This window comes from Cryptotermes secundus, unplaced genomic scaffold (assembly GCF_002891405.2).
Source record: "Cryptotermes secundus unplaced genomic scaffold, Csec_1.0 scaffold30, whole genome shotgun sequence".
In the NCBI taxonomy this organism is placed as follows: Eukaryota; Metazoa; Arthropoda; class Insecta; order Blattodea; family Kalotermitidae; genus Cryptotermes; species Cryptotermes secundus.
Window position 1 is genome coordinate 169,197 of NW_019739593.1, and position 16,952 is coordinate 186,148.

The following is a 16,952-nucleotide window of genomic DNA, read 5'->3' on the forward strand; positions in this document are numbered from 1 at the left end:
TAAGAGACAAAGTAGCACAGTGAGCAGTGATCTCCTTAAATCGCACTGTGTGCTTTAACAACAACAATGTCTGTTGGTCTAGTATCTGAACTAATGTTTTCTGTTATACTGGTTTACAGTAAAATCTACATCATCTTGGAGATGGCGACGGCTGTGCTGTTTACCTTATGTGGTCATATTCGAGATAGGCTTCTTAAGTTTTCTTGCTGGAATCTCCGTCCTAACATTGTACCTTCTAACATATGAGACTGACCCAACTTCTGAGTAAGTTTAATGTTCATATATTTAATTTTAAGTTGGTTATTTAAATTTTGGCATTTTTTTTTAAGTTTCTACATTGAGAAGTAAATAAAATACTGTGACAGAATTGTGTCTGTTTATCAAAAGTGTGAAGAATGGTTACTCTTATAAATGAATGGAAATGTGTGTATATTTGAAATTTTGAATTTATAACAAAAGACATTGGCAATATCCTTGTTCTCCAACAAAGTCTCCATCATTGTCTTTCTTCACATGCATATTTTCTTGAATCTGTGTTGTCTTTTCCTCTACACTTGTATGTATCTTCTCTTGTCTCTTGTACTGGAAATGAGTTTTAAACATTTTTTTAATGGGAGAGGTGAGAAATGCATGCATAATTTTATTTTAGAAACCTGAAGAGGAGAGACCAGGTGGTAGACTTTGGCATAGATGGGAGGAAAGTATTGAAATGAATGTGAGGATGTGCATAGATTCATGTGGCTGCAGAGAATTTCTTAACCAGCCAAGCACCTAGTAGCTTTTTGAGGACTGTGCTTCATGGATTTAGTTGGTTGGTTGTTTAGTGAATTGAATATTTGTAGGTTTCCATTTTCTGTAATGTCTTTTTAAATATTTAGGGTCGCAGCAAACTTATTTACAAGTTTCTTACATTGCATTGCCATATTGTGTGAATTATTGAATGTGGCACACAACACTTAAGCTGATTTTATATACCTATTTCTCCTGTGGTGTCTATGCAATGTATGAGCAGTAGCAGTATAATATTTACTTGCAGAATTATCAACACATTTATAGTATCCTGAGCACAAGCCATGTTGCACTGGATCTTGCATGAAATCTTAAAGCGTAAAGAATACTAAGTTTCTGTGCTGCAAGTGTTAGTTAAACTCAGTTTTAAAATCTACTCAGTTCTTGGAAGTGTTCTTTTCTATATTATTCTAAACATGTGTTTATGATTAAAATCCAATATATATAATGTCACAACATTTATTGCTTTGAGTTATATTGCTTAATGAGCTTAAACTTGAGGCTACTTTGAAGCTAAAATACCTGTGTACTTCCAAAGTATACGAGTATATTCATGTTTATTAACCTTTTAAAGCTTAAAGGCGACATATGGCATCACAAAAATAAAGTCAAGGGGACGAATGACTCATGTGTCGTCGTGCAGTCCACGCGTGCGGCTGGCTTTTTAAAATCTAATTTTAAGTTATAAATTCTTTTTCTACTTACATGATTTTTGGACACCAGCTTTATAAGTTGTCTCTCTTCCCACCTGCGTTATCTAACGGAATGTTGGCTTCGTGTGGAAATCTCAGAAACATCCGGAAATGCAGAGTCCGACGTCACACTTCACGCACTTTATCCGGACGGTTCTTCGTTTCCCACGCGAAGAGCACACTCGACACCTCAATTTTGAAGTAGAGGAAGTCGGCCGGTGCTGTTGTTTGGCCTCCTCTATTCGAAATGACTCCGATGAAATGGCAGGGGGTCGACCCCTGGGCCTTTGAGGGCGAGGGGGGCCCCTTCCAGCGTGCTCCAGCATGTTCCGCACAAGGGCGAGGCGAAATTCTCTGTGTGACAATTTAGCGCCACAGGATGACAACAGGATATAACTGTTCAGAATCGTCAGATCCAGGAGATGGAAAAATAATTTATTTGTCCATTTCCAGGTTCGACGACAGATGCTATAAGTGTTTGCCATCCTGTCCGCTTTGTCGACATAACCCATGTGCTTGTTGTAGTTAGCAACAATTGCTGGCTTCATGGCATTTCCGTGCTCATCACAGAAACTGCCTTCTGCTGGAGGAGAGTGCATATTTGTCAGTATGTAAACGTCACGTTTGTCCTTCCAAACTAGTGCTGTCAAGTTCTGTCTCACCCTAACACGAATGTCCCCTTTCTTCAGTCGAAATTGTCTTCGTCGAAAATCGTCAGGCAAGCCCTTGCGATTAGGCCTGACTGTCCCACAGCACGTTATGTTCTTTGTCATCAGTTCGTCAAACAAGTCGGGTGAAGAAAAGAAATTGTCCATGTACAGTTTGTGACCTACGCCCTCAATACATCTGCATAGGTCCCTAACTGTAGCATGTGTCGCTGTCACGTCTTGGTCGGCCCGTGTCCTGTCTTTTCCTAGATAAACCTTCATGTCATAAGTATACCCAGCGGCGTCACAAATTTTGAAGATTTTGATTCCGGAACGTTTGTGTTTCTTAGGAATGTACTGCCTAAAAACCACCCTCCCTTTGTATTTTACAATTATTTCATCAATGGCCAAATGTTCGGAAGGGTTATAATATTTTTCAAATGCGTCATTGAGAGTGTCGAAGATGGTCCGAATTTTCCATAGTCGGTCATAACTGTCTGCATTCCTGTCAATTTCTGTACTGTTGTCTGCAAAATGAAGAAAACGAAGAATGTGTAGAAAACGGTCGCGTTTCATTGTCTTAGAGTAGAAAGGTGTGGCAAATTGTTCTAGAGTCAACCAGTAGTCCTTTAGTCTGCCTCTATTGTCACATCCCATTTGAATGATTATTCCTAGAAACAGAAACATCTCAGATTAGGTCACGTCAGGCCGCGGAGAAGGTCCGTCTTGACGTCTGTGTACGTGCTGATGGTAGTACCTGTTCATCTCTTCCACCAGCAGACGGATAATCCCTACGAAATACAGCATGAAAACACAGAAAGGGGTGGAATCCTTATTCACGTGTGGAGCTTCATTGGTATTTAACCCCACAGGTCCACCTGAATAATTATTCACACTCCTCTTGCCACGCTGATGTGGTGGTCCCCAGGTTGCCGACGAAGATGATGGTTCTTCGTCGAAATCAATTTCTGATTCGCTTTCCTCAACGCCACTCTCAGAATTGTCAGTACAACAATCTGATTCGGAGTCGTTTATGAGTTGAAATATGTCAGTGTCTTCCAAACAAGATGTCGCCATGGTGTGGGCTCACAACTTCACTTCACAACTAGCTTTGAAAGTTATGACACTGTTTGGCTGTGGCATAAAGACGGTAGCCTTGAAAGTTCCTATAAAAACTAACTCAGCACTGTCAGAACAGAGAACTCGTTGTGTAGCTATAAGCGATAAAAAACAATCAGGGCTCTTATGAACGAATAGATACTCGCCGACACCTCTGCATACCGAAAGGACGTACATGTATATACACTGACACACGCAGGCCTAAGCCCCGGCTAGCGCATCTGCTGTGTTGCCACTTCAGCAGCATTCATACTTGCAAGAACTGTATGAATTCTTGTAGACATACGACAAATTGGGGAATATTTAAGTTGGAATCAGTATAAAAATTTTTACACATTTTATAAAGTCTGTAAATTACAATATCAGATTCTATATTCTTTCTAGAAAAAAGCAGGTTTATTTGGTTGGTTTATCACAAAAATTGTAGAAATCACAGCAATTTTAGTAAATGATTACAGTTTTTATTGCTTTATAATTGCGGGTATTTAAATTAAATCCATCCCACAGCCATTACCGGAATTTAAAGGGCCGTCTCTTAAAGGTTAATCTTCTCTCCACACTTTGAGTATGGTCATGTTTATCATTTAACTGATTACTATTGTCGCGTATCGGGCGTATATCGCGACAAATAAATTCTCGATGTATTCGATGTAGCGAATTTTATTTCACATTCGCACTTACAATCACCCAAATTACAGATTTACGGTTACTGCTATCTGCAGTATCACAATTAGTACACTCCAAATGCCAGAATACAACTGACTAGTTGCTGGCTAACTCGGCGGTAGCTCCAGGACTCACTGACTGACTCAGTACCTTATAACTCGGCGGCTGTCACCGTACAACTCGGTGGCTGTCACTTTATAATTGACTCGCAGCCACTGTGCAGCTCACTTATATAGCTGCAGTGCTTGCTTGTTGCGTAATGAGTGCCACGTCATCCTGTTACGTCACCGCTGTTGATTCGCCTTGCATAGTTACCTGGTTACGGGGCTCGGCTATCTTCGGCTCCGCTCGTGACGTCACCGCGCATAGCTGCCAGGATGCGGGGTGATTACTCGCCTATTATGCGAGCGTTACGTTACCGCTGAGGGGTGGGAGGGGAGCGCTGACTCACCCGCCGCGTCACTGCTGGTGTGGGGGGGGGGGCTCGGCTTTGCACAACATGTCACACTATTATTCTTTAAATGAAGATTTTTATTTTGTGCATCCTGTTTACTTCCAAAGTATATATTCATTTTTATTAATCTTTTCTCCACATTTTGAGTATGGTCATGTTTATCATTTAATTAATTAATATTATTCTTTAATTGAAGATTTTCACTTCATGCATCCTGTTGTGTTATTAACACAAATAAAGAACAATATTAATCAGTTAAATGATAAACATGACCATACTCAAAGTGTGGAGAAAAGATTAATAAAAATGAATATATACTTTGGAAGTAAATAGGTATTTAATTGAAGAGTTCAACCCAGTTATGCTGATATCTTTCACCGACCCTGATTGAATTCACATATGTGGCATGGATTATAAGGCTACTTCTTTTAAATGACTGTCTACACAGGTCACAACAAGTTCTGTTAAATTTCATTAGATTTGGAACAAATTTATTAAGTTGTACTGCACAACATAGAAGTTTCAGAATTGATTATCATTTAACATAATTTTTTATCGTTTATTTATTTTACATACATAAATATGTACTGTGAATTTTTGTCCATTCCATATTTAGGGCTTCACTTCACTGTATTCTTTCAGAAAGCATCAATAGTTTTCTGTCTTTTGTTTCTAAATACCTCTTTTAGAACTTTTTCTTGCAATCTTTTAAATGTGAGGTTGTCTTCAGCTTGCACGTTGATTTCTTTGTCCCATTTGTAACACTTGTTAAAGGCACTCATGGTGTCATCCATCATGTTGAATTGTGCAGGTAATCTTCAGAACACTTGACTCTTACTCATTCTCACTGTTGTCATCTTCTAGCACATTGTTGGTTGTCTCTTCATCTGTCATGTTTTGTAGATTTTCCTCCTCTCTTCCAGCTAGCCAATTACTTACGTCAGCAATTGTTGAACCTGATGAGTCTCTTTCACACAGTTTGGCTGTTGCTTCTTGGAGATCAGAAGTTAGGACTGTACCATCATTTTCCAATTCTTCTGGCCCTGTAAGTTCACTGCTACCAGAAGATAATGTATGGGAAGGCCATAACTTTTGGCAAGAAGAAATTATGGTTTTAAGAGGTACATTTTGCCATGCATATGTGAGATTAAAAACTACGTCTTTGAGGTCTGTTCGTTTCAGACATTGATTGATATCATAATTTTGGTTTATTACACTGCATAGAAGGCTCTTTTTGTAATGTGACTTCACAAACTGTATATCATCCTGACACAAGTCAGCCTCTGCTGCATATAGAAACCTGCACAAGGTTCTGGTGCCTGATGCTGGGTTACTGGATGTGTCGGACTAGCACATGACCGGATTACCGGGATTATACTGTATGTACTGTTGTTCCTAGATATCCATATTTCTTTTTGATGTAATCTTTGAAATATCCATAGGTTCTTCAGTGTTTCCTTTTGCATGTTATGTGTCCAGGATCTGCTTTGCATATTTTGAGGTGTCCTTCTTCTGTCTGATGTCGTGGATATGCTCTTTGTACCTTGATTTTAAATTACCTCCAGTTTGCCCTATATGTACTTTGTTGCATTAGTTAAATTTAAATTTATATACTTCATTTTTTGTGTTTGTCATCCTCCTCCTGTTTTATAACTATTTTTTCTGGAGGGTCTTGTTCACTGTGTACACCGGATCTGAATTGGTGTTGCTGAATATCGTTATTGTTGTGATACAATTTCCAAAATATGTGAATATTGGCCAAATCGGCCTTGTCTTGATGTCTTCTTTTTTTCTCATTGGTTATGATTTTATTTTGTTTTCTGTTGCATTTAATCATGGTGTCAGACAGATAATAGTTTTCTATTGCTGTTTTTCTTATTGTATTTAGTTCTTTGTTCTTTCTACTTTGTCAGGTGAAATGGCATATAATCTATTCTGTTTAGTATATATGCAAAGGCTGTTTTTTTATATTCTACTGGATGTCAGGACTTCTTGTTTATTACCAAAATAATTCAGTGCTGTCTTCGAACTTGCAGGACTGCTATACTTGAACGTACAACTGCTCAGGTGATCCTCATTACAATTGGGTTGCTGCTTTGTGTGGGCATTGTAGCTAACCTTTATACGTGGGCACAAATGCTTCAGGCTTTAGTGTTCTCGCAGAGACGTCACCTACAGCGAGCTATAGCACACCTTGATACTCTAAAATCAGAGGGCTTCCTTCAAGCACTACGTTCAGAGGTCAACCTTATGACTGAAATGGTAAGAATTATAATTTAATTTATTAAATGCAAAAATATAACTGTTCTGCTTCTCATGCTTACCATCGTCCTTATAGAGAGCACCCAAAGTTGTTGTGAAATTTTCTCCATACTCTTGCCAGAGATATAAAAGTGATGTGGAGGCATTGCTCTAGAGATTTTCTCATTAACCAGTCTTTTTTTAATTACATGAATAAACTTTAATTTCTCAATTTGATATTATTCCATCTTCAGAGTTTTAGGTACTATACGTTGTAATGACAAAGAATCAGCTGTGTCCTGGACAAGAATGGGTTGTTCTGCCTTTTTTTTTTTTNTTTTTTTCCTTTTTTTTTTTTTAAAGAAAACACTTCAGACTTCCCATCTTTGAGTTTCATTCAGCTGCATCTTCTAGCTCACAGAGTTTACAGTTTAATAAATATTCACATATTTAAGTTGTATCTGAGAGTAACTTTCCTGGTACTCATTTCTGTTAGAGGCTGAGTCAACCCCAGGGCCATAGTGCGGCTGGAAGGGTTAGGTCAATTGAAAAAATTCCAGTGACCTCATTGGGACTTGAACCAATGACCTTCCAGCTTGTAGCATAGCCCCTCAACCAACTACGCTACCTTAAATAATTTTCCTGGAGAGTAAAGCACGGCCGGTGCATAAGGCTGACAACCTTACCACCATCTTTGAGCCGATTGTCTAGATAATGTGGGACCCTCAACGTCTCACAACCCTATGGGCCTTGACGGCCTGGTACAGGGATAGCTTTACTTTACTTAATTACTTTTTTTTACTGAGAGTAACTTGCTTCTGATTAAGGTATATATTGCCTCTGAAATGTGGTACAGATTATGTTTTTAATATTTATTTTAAAAATGTAAAACTTTTGCTAGGTTACTTAGGTTTCTGTTCTGTTCAAAATTCTGTATAATGATTCAAAAGTTACTATCATTTAGTTTGTTACTAACTTCTGATATTTGCTTAATGTTCAAGGTGAAGTGTTTGGACAGTTTCACCTCACAGCAAACCAGATTAGTTGTCATAGTTGATGGACTGGATAGCTGTGAGCAGGATAAAGTGCTGCTTGTGTTGGATGCTGTTCATATGTTGTTTTCTGATACAACTTCTCCTTTCATTATCATACTTGCCATAGATCCGCACGTTATATCAAAGGTGAGTTGAATTCATTTGACTTTTAAATAACTATATAATTTCCAGTTCAAGGTTTGTAACATGTTTTCTTCATATGGATTCACCTGTAAGCTACTTTCACCAGATTTTATAATTCATAGTTTTGAAGGTGGAGCTAAGAAAGTACAAAGTTATTTACTTTGGATGCTTGAACAGGCTGTCTGTTTTCATGTATGCTGTATGCAAAAAAATGTTAAAAATTGAACTCTTTGGCTTTGGCATGTGACTATGTAAAAGAAACTGTTCAGTAATTCTGAATGGTAATGAAATCTCTAATGCCCCTCCATAGCGAGATACTCTTTTACAGAATTCTACAGACATTATCATTTGACTCTATGACTGCATAAGTCAGGACATTATTAATTTCTTGTCATTTCATTCTAACACACAAGTTTCTATATCTCATGTGTATCCCTCTGTGTACATAGCAGTCTTGTGGGCTCATTAGCATCCATACAGAGCACATATTTAAACTGCTCTGTATGTCTGTACAAATTAAACAACTCACAAATTGGTAAGCAGACTCCAATCAAATGTTATATGAGAAAATTTTATGAAAACATGTTGAGCCATTTCAGTTTCAGTTTAGATGGTACAGAAGGTCATTTCAGCTTTCATTTAAATTAACCTTGTTAACCCTATTTCTGTGATATTTGACTGAAGTCAAAACAAGCATCCATTACCATGTAGCACATCATTTGACTTTAGTCCACATCGAGGTATTGTCTTTTCCTTTTGCTGCATTGTTTAACTTCATTCACTGGGCTATGAAAATGCATTTTTGTCCAATTCTTTTCATATTTTTACCTTAAAATTGTATTATTTTAGGAAAATGGTGGGAAAATGATTTGCAGTGAAAAGTTTGATGACTACTTTACATGAAGACCTACAGCTTTTCTACGTGCATCTTGATCATAACTCTCTGAATATTTATCAGAGCAAAAACGTTTAGAAGAAGAGTTTTAGAGAAATTAAACTCATATTTTCTGTCCATTACATGTTTTTATCAAGTTTACTGTTTTTTCAGTTAATTTAATGTAAGTGAGCAAATGTCCCCGAATTGTCATGCAGTTCTGAACTTGTATGTCCAGCCATCAAAAATGGCTGTCCAAATACTTGCAAATATGTAGGGCAGTCAAAAAGTTCCCGGAATTCCCCTGCAGACAGAGAACAAGTGATAAGATAACACACACACTGTTGTGGTGGGGAGCTCAGCATGTCTGCTCCGCAGGTGCAACAGGTCTGGATAGGTTTCAGTGTGCAGTGTCGTTACTGTTCCGTTTGAATTAGACGTGAGTGTTGGTCATTCGGCGCAATGTCGCAGTTCAAGCAGCATGCAAACATCAACTTCATGTGCAAATTGGGAAAATCTGCTTCAGAGACGCAATCAGCCCCGCAGCAAGTTTACAGTGATACTGCACTAAAGAAATCCACAGTGTACGACTGATTTTCCCAGTTTAAGAATGGGCAGGAGACGTTAGAGGATGACTAGCACAGTGGGAGACCTTCGACATCCAGAACTGAAGAAATGAATGGAAAACTGCGACAACTGATTCGATGTGATCGAAGAATGATCATCGCAGAGTTGGAGCAAGAAGTTGGTATCTCTCACGGATCCATTCATGCCATTTTGTCCGATGATTTGAAGATGAGACATGTCAGTGCGAAGTTTGTTCCGAGGCAGCTGACCACGGATCAGATGGAATGTCACATGATGGTCACTGGCGATCTGTTTGACAAAAGTATGCAGGACCCAACGTTTCTCAAAAAGATTGTCACTGGTGATGAGTCATTGGTGTTCACCTATGACCCAGAGACGAAGATGCAGTCATCAGAGTGGCGCACAGCATCATCTCCTCAGCCAAAAAATCACGCCTCGTCAGATCCAAAGACAAAGTGATGCTCACTGCATTCTTTGACATCAACGGTTTGGTGCACCATGAGTTCATACTGCCTGGACAGACTGTTACTGGCTATTTCTACGTGCAAGTTTTGCAGAGGTTGCGCAATGCAATTCAGAGGAAGTGGCGTGACAAGTGGCAGGGACAGTGGTTTCTGCATCATGATAATGCACCGAGCCACACATCGCTTGTTGTGCAGCAATTCCTTGCCGAGAAAAACATTCCTGTCAACACTCAACCACCGTACTCTCCAGATCGCTCCAAGTGACTTTTGGCTGTTCCCTTGTCTGAAAATGGGCCTCAAGGGGACACGTTTCACAACCACAGAGGACATCGAATCGAATGCGATGGCTGAGCTCCAGAAGATTCCAAAAGAAGCCTTCCACATATGCTACCAACATTGGCAGGATCGATGGAGCAAGTGTGTGCACGCGCAAGGGTCCTACTTTGAAGGTGATAGGTAAGCATTACTGTATGTCCTACCATTAGAGTGCTGTACCACCATTCCGGGAACTCTTTGACTGCCCCTCATATTACCAGTGTCTCTCATTTATTTGTAGTTCACGTGATCTCATCTCTGATGTGTGTGTGTGTTTGTGTTTGTTGCGTAAAGAATGGAAAGACATTTCAAATGCATTTTTCAATGCTTTTGCTTTAAGTCACCAATTTTACTGAATTTATAGGGAACATCAAAAGTTAACATTCACAAATTGAAAATCCAGAGGCAGTAATAGATCAAAGATGTCAAGAGTTATTGTACAAGTTATATATTTTTTGTTTTGTTTTTACTTCAGCCACTGTATCACAAGCTAGAGAAGAAAACAAGGGTAAATAAAATGGCTAAGGAACATAATGACCTTCATGTAATCTGACTGTTTCATTTATTATTCAGCACACTCTCACTCTCTAAAATTTACTTATACCTGATCTCTTGGATGTAAAATAGATGTAATTATGTAGGTAAGTCAATAAGTAACTTTAATTGTTTCTTGCATCCTGTTGTGTATTTAATCAATATTAGAGTCAATTTTACCGACCACACGACATATTATTATTACACTACATGTTTTGACCTCAAGAGGTCATCCTCAGGTGTACGAACACAGCTGTATAATTACATGCAATCACATTCGTCTTCTCACTTATTCGATCCTGTATCTTATTCAGGCTCACACTCAGTAATATAACAAGCTCTCTCATAAAACACTAGTTAAAATTGTTCTAAATGTCAAAAGTTAAAATTTAAATTTAAAATTTTAAAAATTTAAAGTTTGTGAATCGAATTTCAATTCAGATCACTAGTTATGCTTTCACTTTCACTTGTATTCAGTCACTTCCTACTTACATTCATCACTGCATCAAGTTCACTTTAACTGGTTTATTTATATTATTGATTAAACGTTCATGAATTAAAGTTCAATTTTATTATAGATTGCACTTTTTCACTTTTGGAGGTTTTGCTGTTCTACTGCGTCTTCTGAAGTTGTGGTTGAGAGAGCTTGATATATTATTGAGCATGGGCCTGAATAAGATACAGGATCGAATAAGTGAGAAGATGAATGTGATTGCGTGTAATTATACAGCTGTGTTCATACACCTGAGGATGACCTCTTGAGGTCGAAACATGTAGTGTAATAATAATAAAAATATGTTGTGTGGTCGGTAAAACTGACTCTAAGTCAATAAGTAACTTACAAATGGATATAGAACTGAAACAAATAAGAGTACTGATTTGAAAAATGCTTTTATTTCTCAACATAATCTCCCTGTACATTGAGGCACTTCTCCCATCATTTCACAAGCCCCTAAAAACCAGCAGCATAAAATTCTTTGGGCTGCTGTCGGAACCAGGCAGTGACTTCCCTTTCTACAGCTTCATCGTTGGGAAAATGTTCAGCTGAAAGATGACGCTTAAGAGGGCCAAACAAATGGAAGTCACTTGAAGCAAGGTCAGGGCTATATGGAGGATGCTCGAGGACTTCCCACTTGAAATTTTGCAGCGTCTCATTTGTCTTGTTGGCAGTATGGGGATGTGCGTTGTCATGCAAGAGCAACACACCTTTGGTGAGGAGTCCTGGTCGTTTCTGTCGAATGGCCTTAGGAAGTTTCCTGAGGATGTTACAGTAGGAGTCGGCCCTCTTAAACATCATCTTTCGGCTGAACATTTTCCCAACAGTGAAGCTGTAGAAAAGGAAGTCACCACCTTGTTCCTACAGCAGCCCAAAAAATTCTATGCTGCTGGTTTTCATGGGCTTGTGAAACGATGGGACAAGTGTCTCAATGTACAGGGAGATTATGTTGCGAAATAGAAGCATTTTTCAAATCAGTATTCTTATTTGTTTAAGTTCTATAGCCATTTGTAACTTACTTATTGACTTACCCTTATATTTCTCAAACATCCTCTTGAAATTCAGACTTTTCATTTGGGTTACCCAAACATATATGTGGCATCAAGAGGTGTTCTGACAGGTAATTTTCACATTCTCCCCAAGGAATTGATTGTTAGCCTCTGTGCATATGCACCCTAGTTATCAGAAAACAAATCAGCACCTCACTTTCTTAAGAATAAATGCATGATGCTGCAGAAATTTGCAATTCTACAGATGCTTGACATGAGCTTCTTATGAGTAACTTCACACTAAGAACGCTCAGGTGGTTAGCTGGATGTTCAGCATCCTCCAATTTTTGTACCCACTTTTTATCTCATTACATTAACACATTAATGAAGCTGAATTATGAATGAATTCTTTTACCATGATGTTTCCAGTTTAAGATGCTAATTTAGAGTCATTACAACATTGATTCTATATAACTTTGCTGCTTTTAAGCACACAAACTTTTTATCCAGCAAATGGTGCAGTTTCTTTCCATTGCCTTTGTAAGGTACATATGCACTGAAACTTCATTTTGTATCATGGCATGTGTGTAATCTATGTTGTTTCTATTAATGAGTTTATATATAGAAGTTTAGTGTAATCCTTATGCTGAAGACTTCACAAGATAAGGAGCAGGGCTTGCATATTAACAGTTTAATTACATGTTCAGTTATGCCAATTTAAAGTACTTCTTAGGAACTATTACACTGTAACTTAAGAACGTTTAAAGGAATATTTACTTATTTTCTCTTTAGAAAGTAATTTTCATTTGGATAATTTCTATTGGGAAATTTGTATATTTATTTGCCATGCTCTACCATCTGTTTTATACTTTATACAAGGTACCGTACCACTAGAAATCTTGTTGCAAAGGCAGTGGAGATAAGATCATTCTCTTTGTTTTGCTCACTCTTAAGAAGCTGTTCAGTTATTGATTTTAAAACTTGGGCATTTGCAATTAGAAATTGATGCACTAATGCTAGATTTGTTTTGTTTTTTGTGGCCAGATTGCTAGTCAGGTTAGTAAGTCTAGATGTGGAACTTCTCACCGTTCCTTTTAATTGGATGTTGTGTATTTGTCAGTTATGTGATGTGGCTTCATTCATCTCTTATATATACATCCCTTTCACATATTTAGCTGTGCTACAATATTTTCAGACTGAGTGGAGGAATGTGTGCAATGAACTGTTCTTCTTATGGTACTGTACATAATTTATTACATATGCATGATAACTTCTCCCAGAATATCAGCCCCATCTTCTCATTTCTTGAAATCTGTGTGAGGCAGGCTTGGAATTATGCATGCCTATCATATGCCATAGAACAAAGACATTTTTTCAAATGCCTCACAGAGTCATTGAACAGCTACCTTGTCTCTAGCTTATGCATTTCTGTATACAAAGGATACATTCTAAATCAGAGTTTCACATATTAAAATATCAGTTATGACTGCTTAGTCAGAAAAGCTTTATCTTCTGACTAATGCAATGAGATAAAACTTTGTCATGTCTTCCCTAACATTTATGTGGGCATAAACTAACACAGCTTAACCTGTTTCCAGTGTTTTTTTTTTCTAGCAGTGCACAACGGTATGCAGTGTAGGTATCTCTTTTCTTTAAGATAAGGAAAGTAAGCTAAGAATGGATTTAAAGTCATCCGTTATTCTCTGCAAGTACTACCATCTTTCTTCCCATGAAAAAGCACTGACTGTTTCTGTCTGTAAGGGGAATTAACCCATTTTACAGCCATCAAATTCAAAGTGGGATGGAATCTGATTATATGTTGTTGCACCCAAACATCCATTTCTTTGAACAAGTTCTCATGTGGCAGTGCTAGTCAGGAACTAGACATAAACAGTGTGTCCAGGTTCTGTTAGGTCTGTGTTCATTAAAGATACAAGACATGAATTATTTTCAACATTTCACTCTTTTTATTCAAAATAGTCTCCTTCTGAATCAATACATAGCTGGAATTGATTGAAAAGTTTTTGAAAATAGTCACTGTACTCCTTTTGTGGAATCACATTTAAAACTGTGGTAGATTCCCTTTGGATGTCCTGGATGGTGTCGTGACGGTCTCCTTTCATCGCCAACTTAACTTTTGGAAACAACCAGAAATCTGCTGGAGCCAAATCTGGCGAATATGGAGGATGATGAAGGCCTGTGATCCCTTTTCTGGCCAAAAATCTTGCATGATCTTCGATTTGTGGGGTGGGGCATTGTTGTGGAGGAGCAACCAGGAACCTTGCTCTCGATATTCAGGTCGAATTGTAAGAATTCAAGCCCACACACAATTGAGGACTCCAACATAACAATCAGAATTCACTGTTTGACCTTCTGGCAGAAATTCCTTGTGAATGATTCCTTTGGAATCAAAGAAAATGGTTAGCAGTGTCTTTACTCGACTCTTTTGCATGTGCACTTTCTTTGGTTTCGGCTTCTTTGGGCTCGACCACGCTGCACTCTGCCACTTTGTGAGAGGCTCATATTGAAAACACCATATCTCATCACCAGTAACAATCGATTTTGTAAATTTTGTATCACTTTGGGCTGACCGTAACATGTCTTTGCAGTGTTCAATTCTGGCATGTTTTTCATCGCCTGACAGCGCGTGTGGTACAAACCGCGCACAGACCTTCCACTTGTCCAAATCCTCAGTCAAATTGATGCACAGTACTTTTTGGTATTTGCAAAAGCTGCCCGATGAGTCTTGCAGAAACAAATATGTCTGATGCAAGGATTTCGGTAACTTTTTTTTCACATTTTCTTCAGTGCGAATTGTTCTCGGCTTTGATGCATGTGGAGCATGTTCAATGTCCTCCCTGCCATCACGAAATACTGCATACCATCGAAAAATGTTCAAGTGACTCAATCACTACCATACACACTTTTCATCATTTCGTACACTTCTCCGGCTGTTTTGCCTAACTTCAAACAAAATTTGATGTTGGCTCTCTGTTCAACCACTGTTTTCCGACAAGCGTCCGAACAGTACTGTTACATTCAAGGTCAGAACACATGATTCAGCGATGCTTGCACTTTGAAATTATAGACAGCCAAAGCTGAAACTTCAAGAATCTTAACACCACAACTTGCCAACAGATCGCATGCAGAGCAAAATTTAAAAAAATGAGTCTTAATGGATCCTGGACACACTGTGTATACATGGATGCCAACAGAGAGGTAAGGCTAGGCATGAGATCCCCTCTGGGTTTTTGGAAAAAGCGAAATTAAAAAAGAAGAAATATAACAAATATTACCAGAAATTAAAATTATTTTGAATACAATTTAATCATCTGTTCTAAATACTTCAGGGTGATCCATAAAAATATTCTTAAACAGCTTGAACATAAGTTCGCAAGGAAATTTTATTCCCCCCCTCCCCAAAAGAAAAAGTCCTGGTAGCACCTAGACATTCATTAACTTTACCATCATTCATAACTCTAAAAGGAGATAAACATACTTATTTTCATCCCTAGGACCCCCATACACACACAGTTTGTCCTCCCATTCGGCCTGCACAGTTGAAGACTGAAAGGCAAAACTCATGTGTGTAGTGCGGCCAGCCGGCCAATCGTTTGGGCTGTTGGACTGTATGAAACCCGTCAGTTCTACCTGTAGGACATAGCACGTGACAGGTGGAATGCATGTGTGTAACAATACTGGCAGGCCAGTCACTCAGTTGCTGCTGCTGTCTCGTGTTCTTCAGTACTGTTTCACATTGTGTGTCATTTCTTAAGAACATGGTATTTTGAAACTTGCACCATAATTTTGTAGTTTGTGCTATGGCGACATGGTCGAAGGACTTTTTACTGGAATGTGTTGAAGAATTTCGTGGTCATCCTTCTATTTCAAAGGTCAAGAGCAAAGAATACCACAACCGTGAGATGAAAGAGAGTGCTATTCAACATTGACGGAAAAAGTTAAAACAATTGATCCCCAAGCTAACAAGGAAACTGTGATATGTATGTAATTGCCGTCTTGTAGTGCACTCATTTCATATGTCACTTCTTATTACATGTTTCGGCAACATAGTGCCTTCTTCAGGTTCGTTATTTGCGCTAAGTTATTACATTGTTTGCCATCTTGTGTCTTTCATAAAATTATTTAGAAAGTACATTGTTCATCAACTATAATAAAATTTGTATATACTAAAACTTGTTAAGATTATTCATCCATATGTCTTAATTCAAACTCGCGTATAGTATGGTTCGTCCACTATGGGAGTCATTTCTATGTGTACTGTGTCTGTGATGTGTCCTTCCTTTTTGGCTCGCAGTGAGCCATTACATACATATCCTGGATGAAAACCAGTGCAACAGGACGCTAAAATACAACATTAAGGAAACTGTGTTTAAAAAGATCAATAATCTGCATAGCAGTTTCAGAAAGGAACAGAAGAAAGTATTGATGGTTAAGAAATCTGGAATCAGTAGCAAAGACCTCTATGTCCCAGAATTGTGGTACTGTGACTGTGGCATGCAGCCCGCTGGTTTATCTGTGCGTGTATGGGGAAAGAAAGGGAGAGGGAAAACTAAAAGTTTTGCCTGTAAGGTTGATCGGAAGGCCAAACTGTGTGTATATGGGGGGCCTTAGAAAGGCCTTCATTTATGTATAATATAATTGCATATTTCACCACTGATTAATGAAGATTTAATTGTGTGTGAAAGGAATTATTGATTGTTCCCTTTTATTTTTGGCCACATCTGACAGTAACAACTTACAGTCCTTGGTCTGTCTAACATAAATCACTGTCAGTTAATGCTTAAATTTCTGATTACTCTCTTTGGTTGATTCATCATTAATCAATGACATAAGTTATGTTTTGACTTTAGAATTCAAAATTTAACCTCACATGTGACATATAATA

The 16,952-nt window shown here is 38.2% G+C and overlaps 1 protein-coding gene across 10 annotated transcripts in view; it reads left to right on the forward strand.

Annotated features, from left to right (window-relative positions):
* LOC111871956 (kinase D-interacting substrate of 220 kDa B) overlaps positions 1 to 16,952 on the forward strand; it is a 194,108-nt gene that overhangs the window by 114,254 nt on the left and 62,902 nt on the right. For all 10 annotated transcript variants that reach the window (XM_023865387.2, XM_023865389.2, XM_023865392.2 and 7 more), the window contains 3 exons: positions 120 to 264; positions 6,404 to 6,629; positions 7,610 to 7,789. In XM_023865387.2, the coding sequence (XP_023721155.1) occupies positions 120 to 264; positions 6,404 to 6,629; positions 7,610 to 7,789 (551 nt within the window). The remainder of the gene's footprint in view (positions 1 to 119; positions 265 to 6,403; positions 6,630 to 7,609; positions 7,790 to 16,952) is intronic.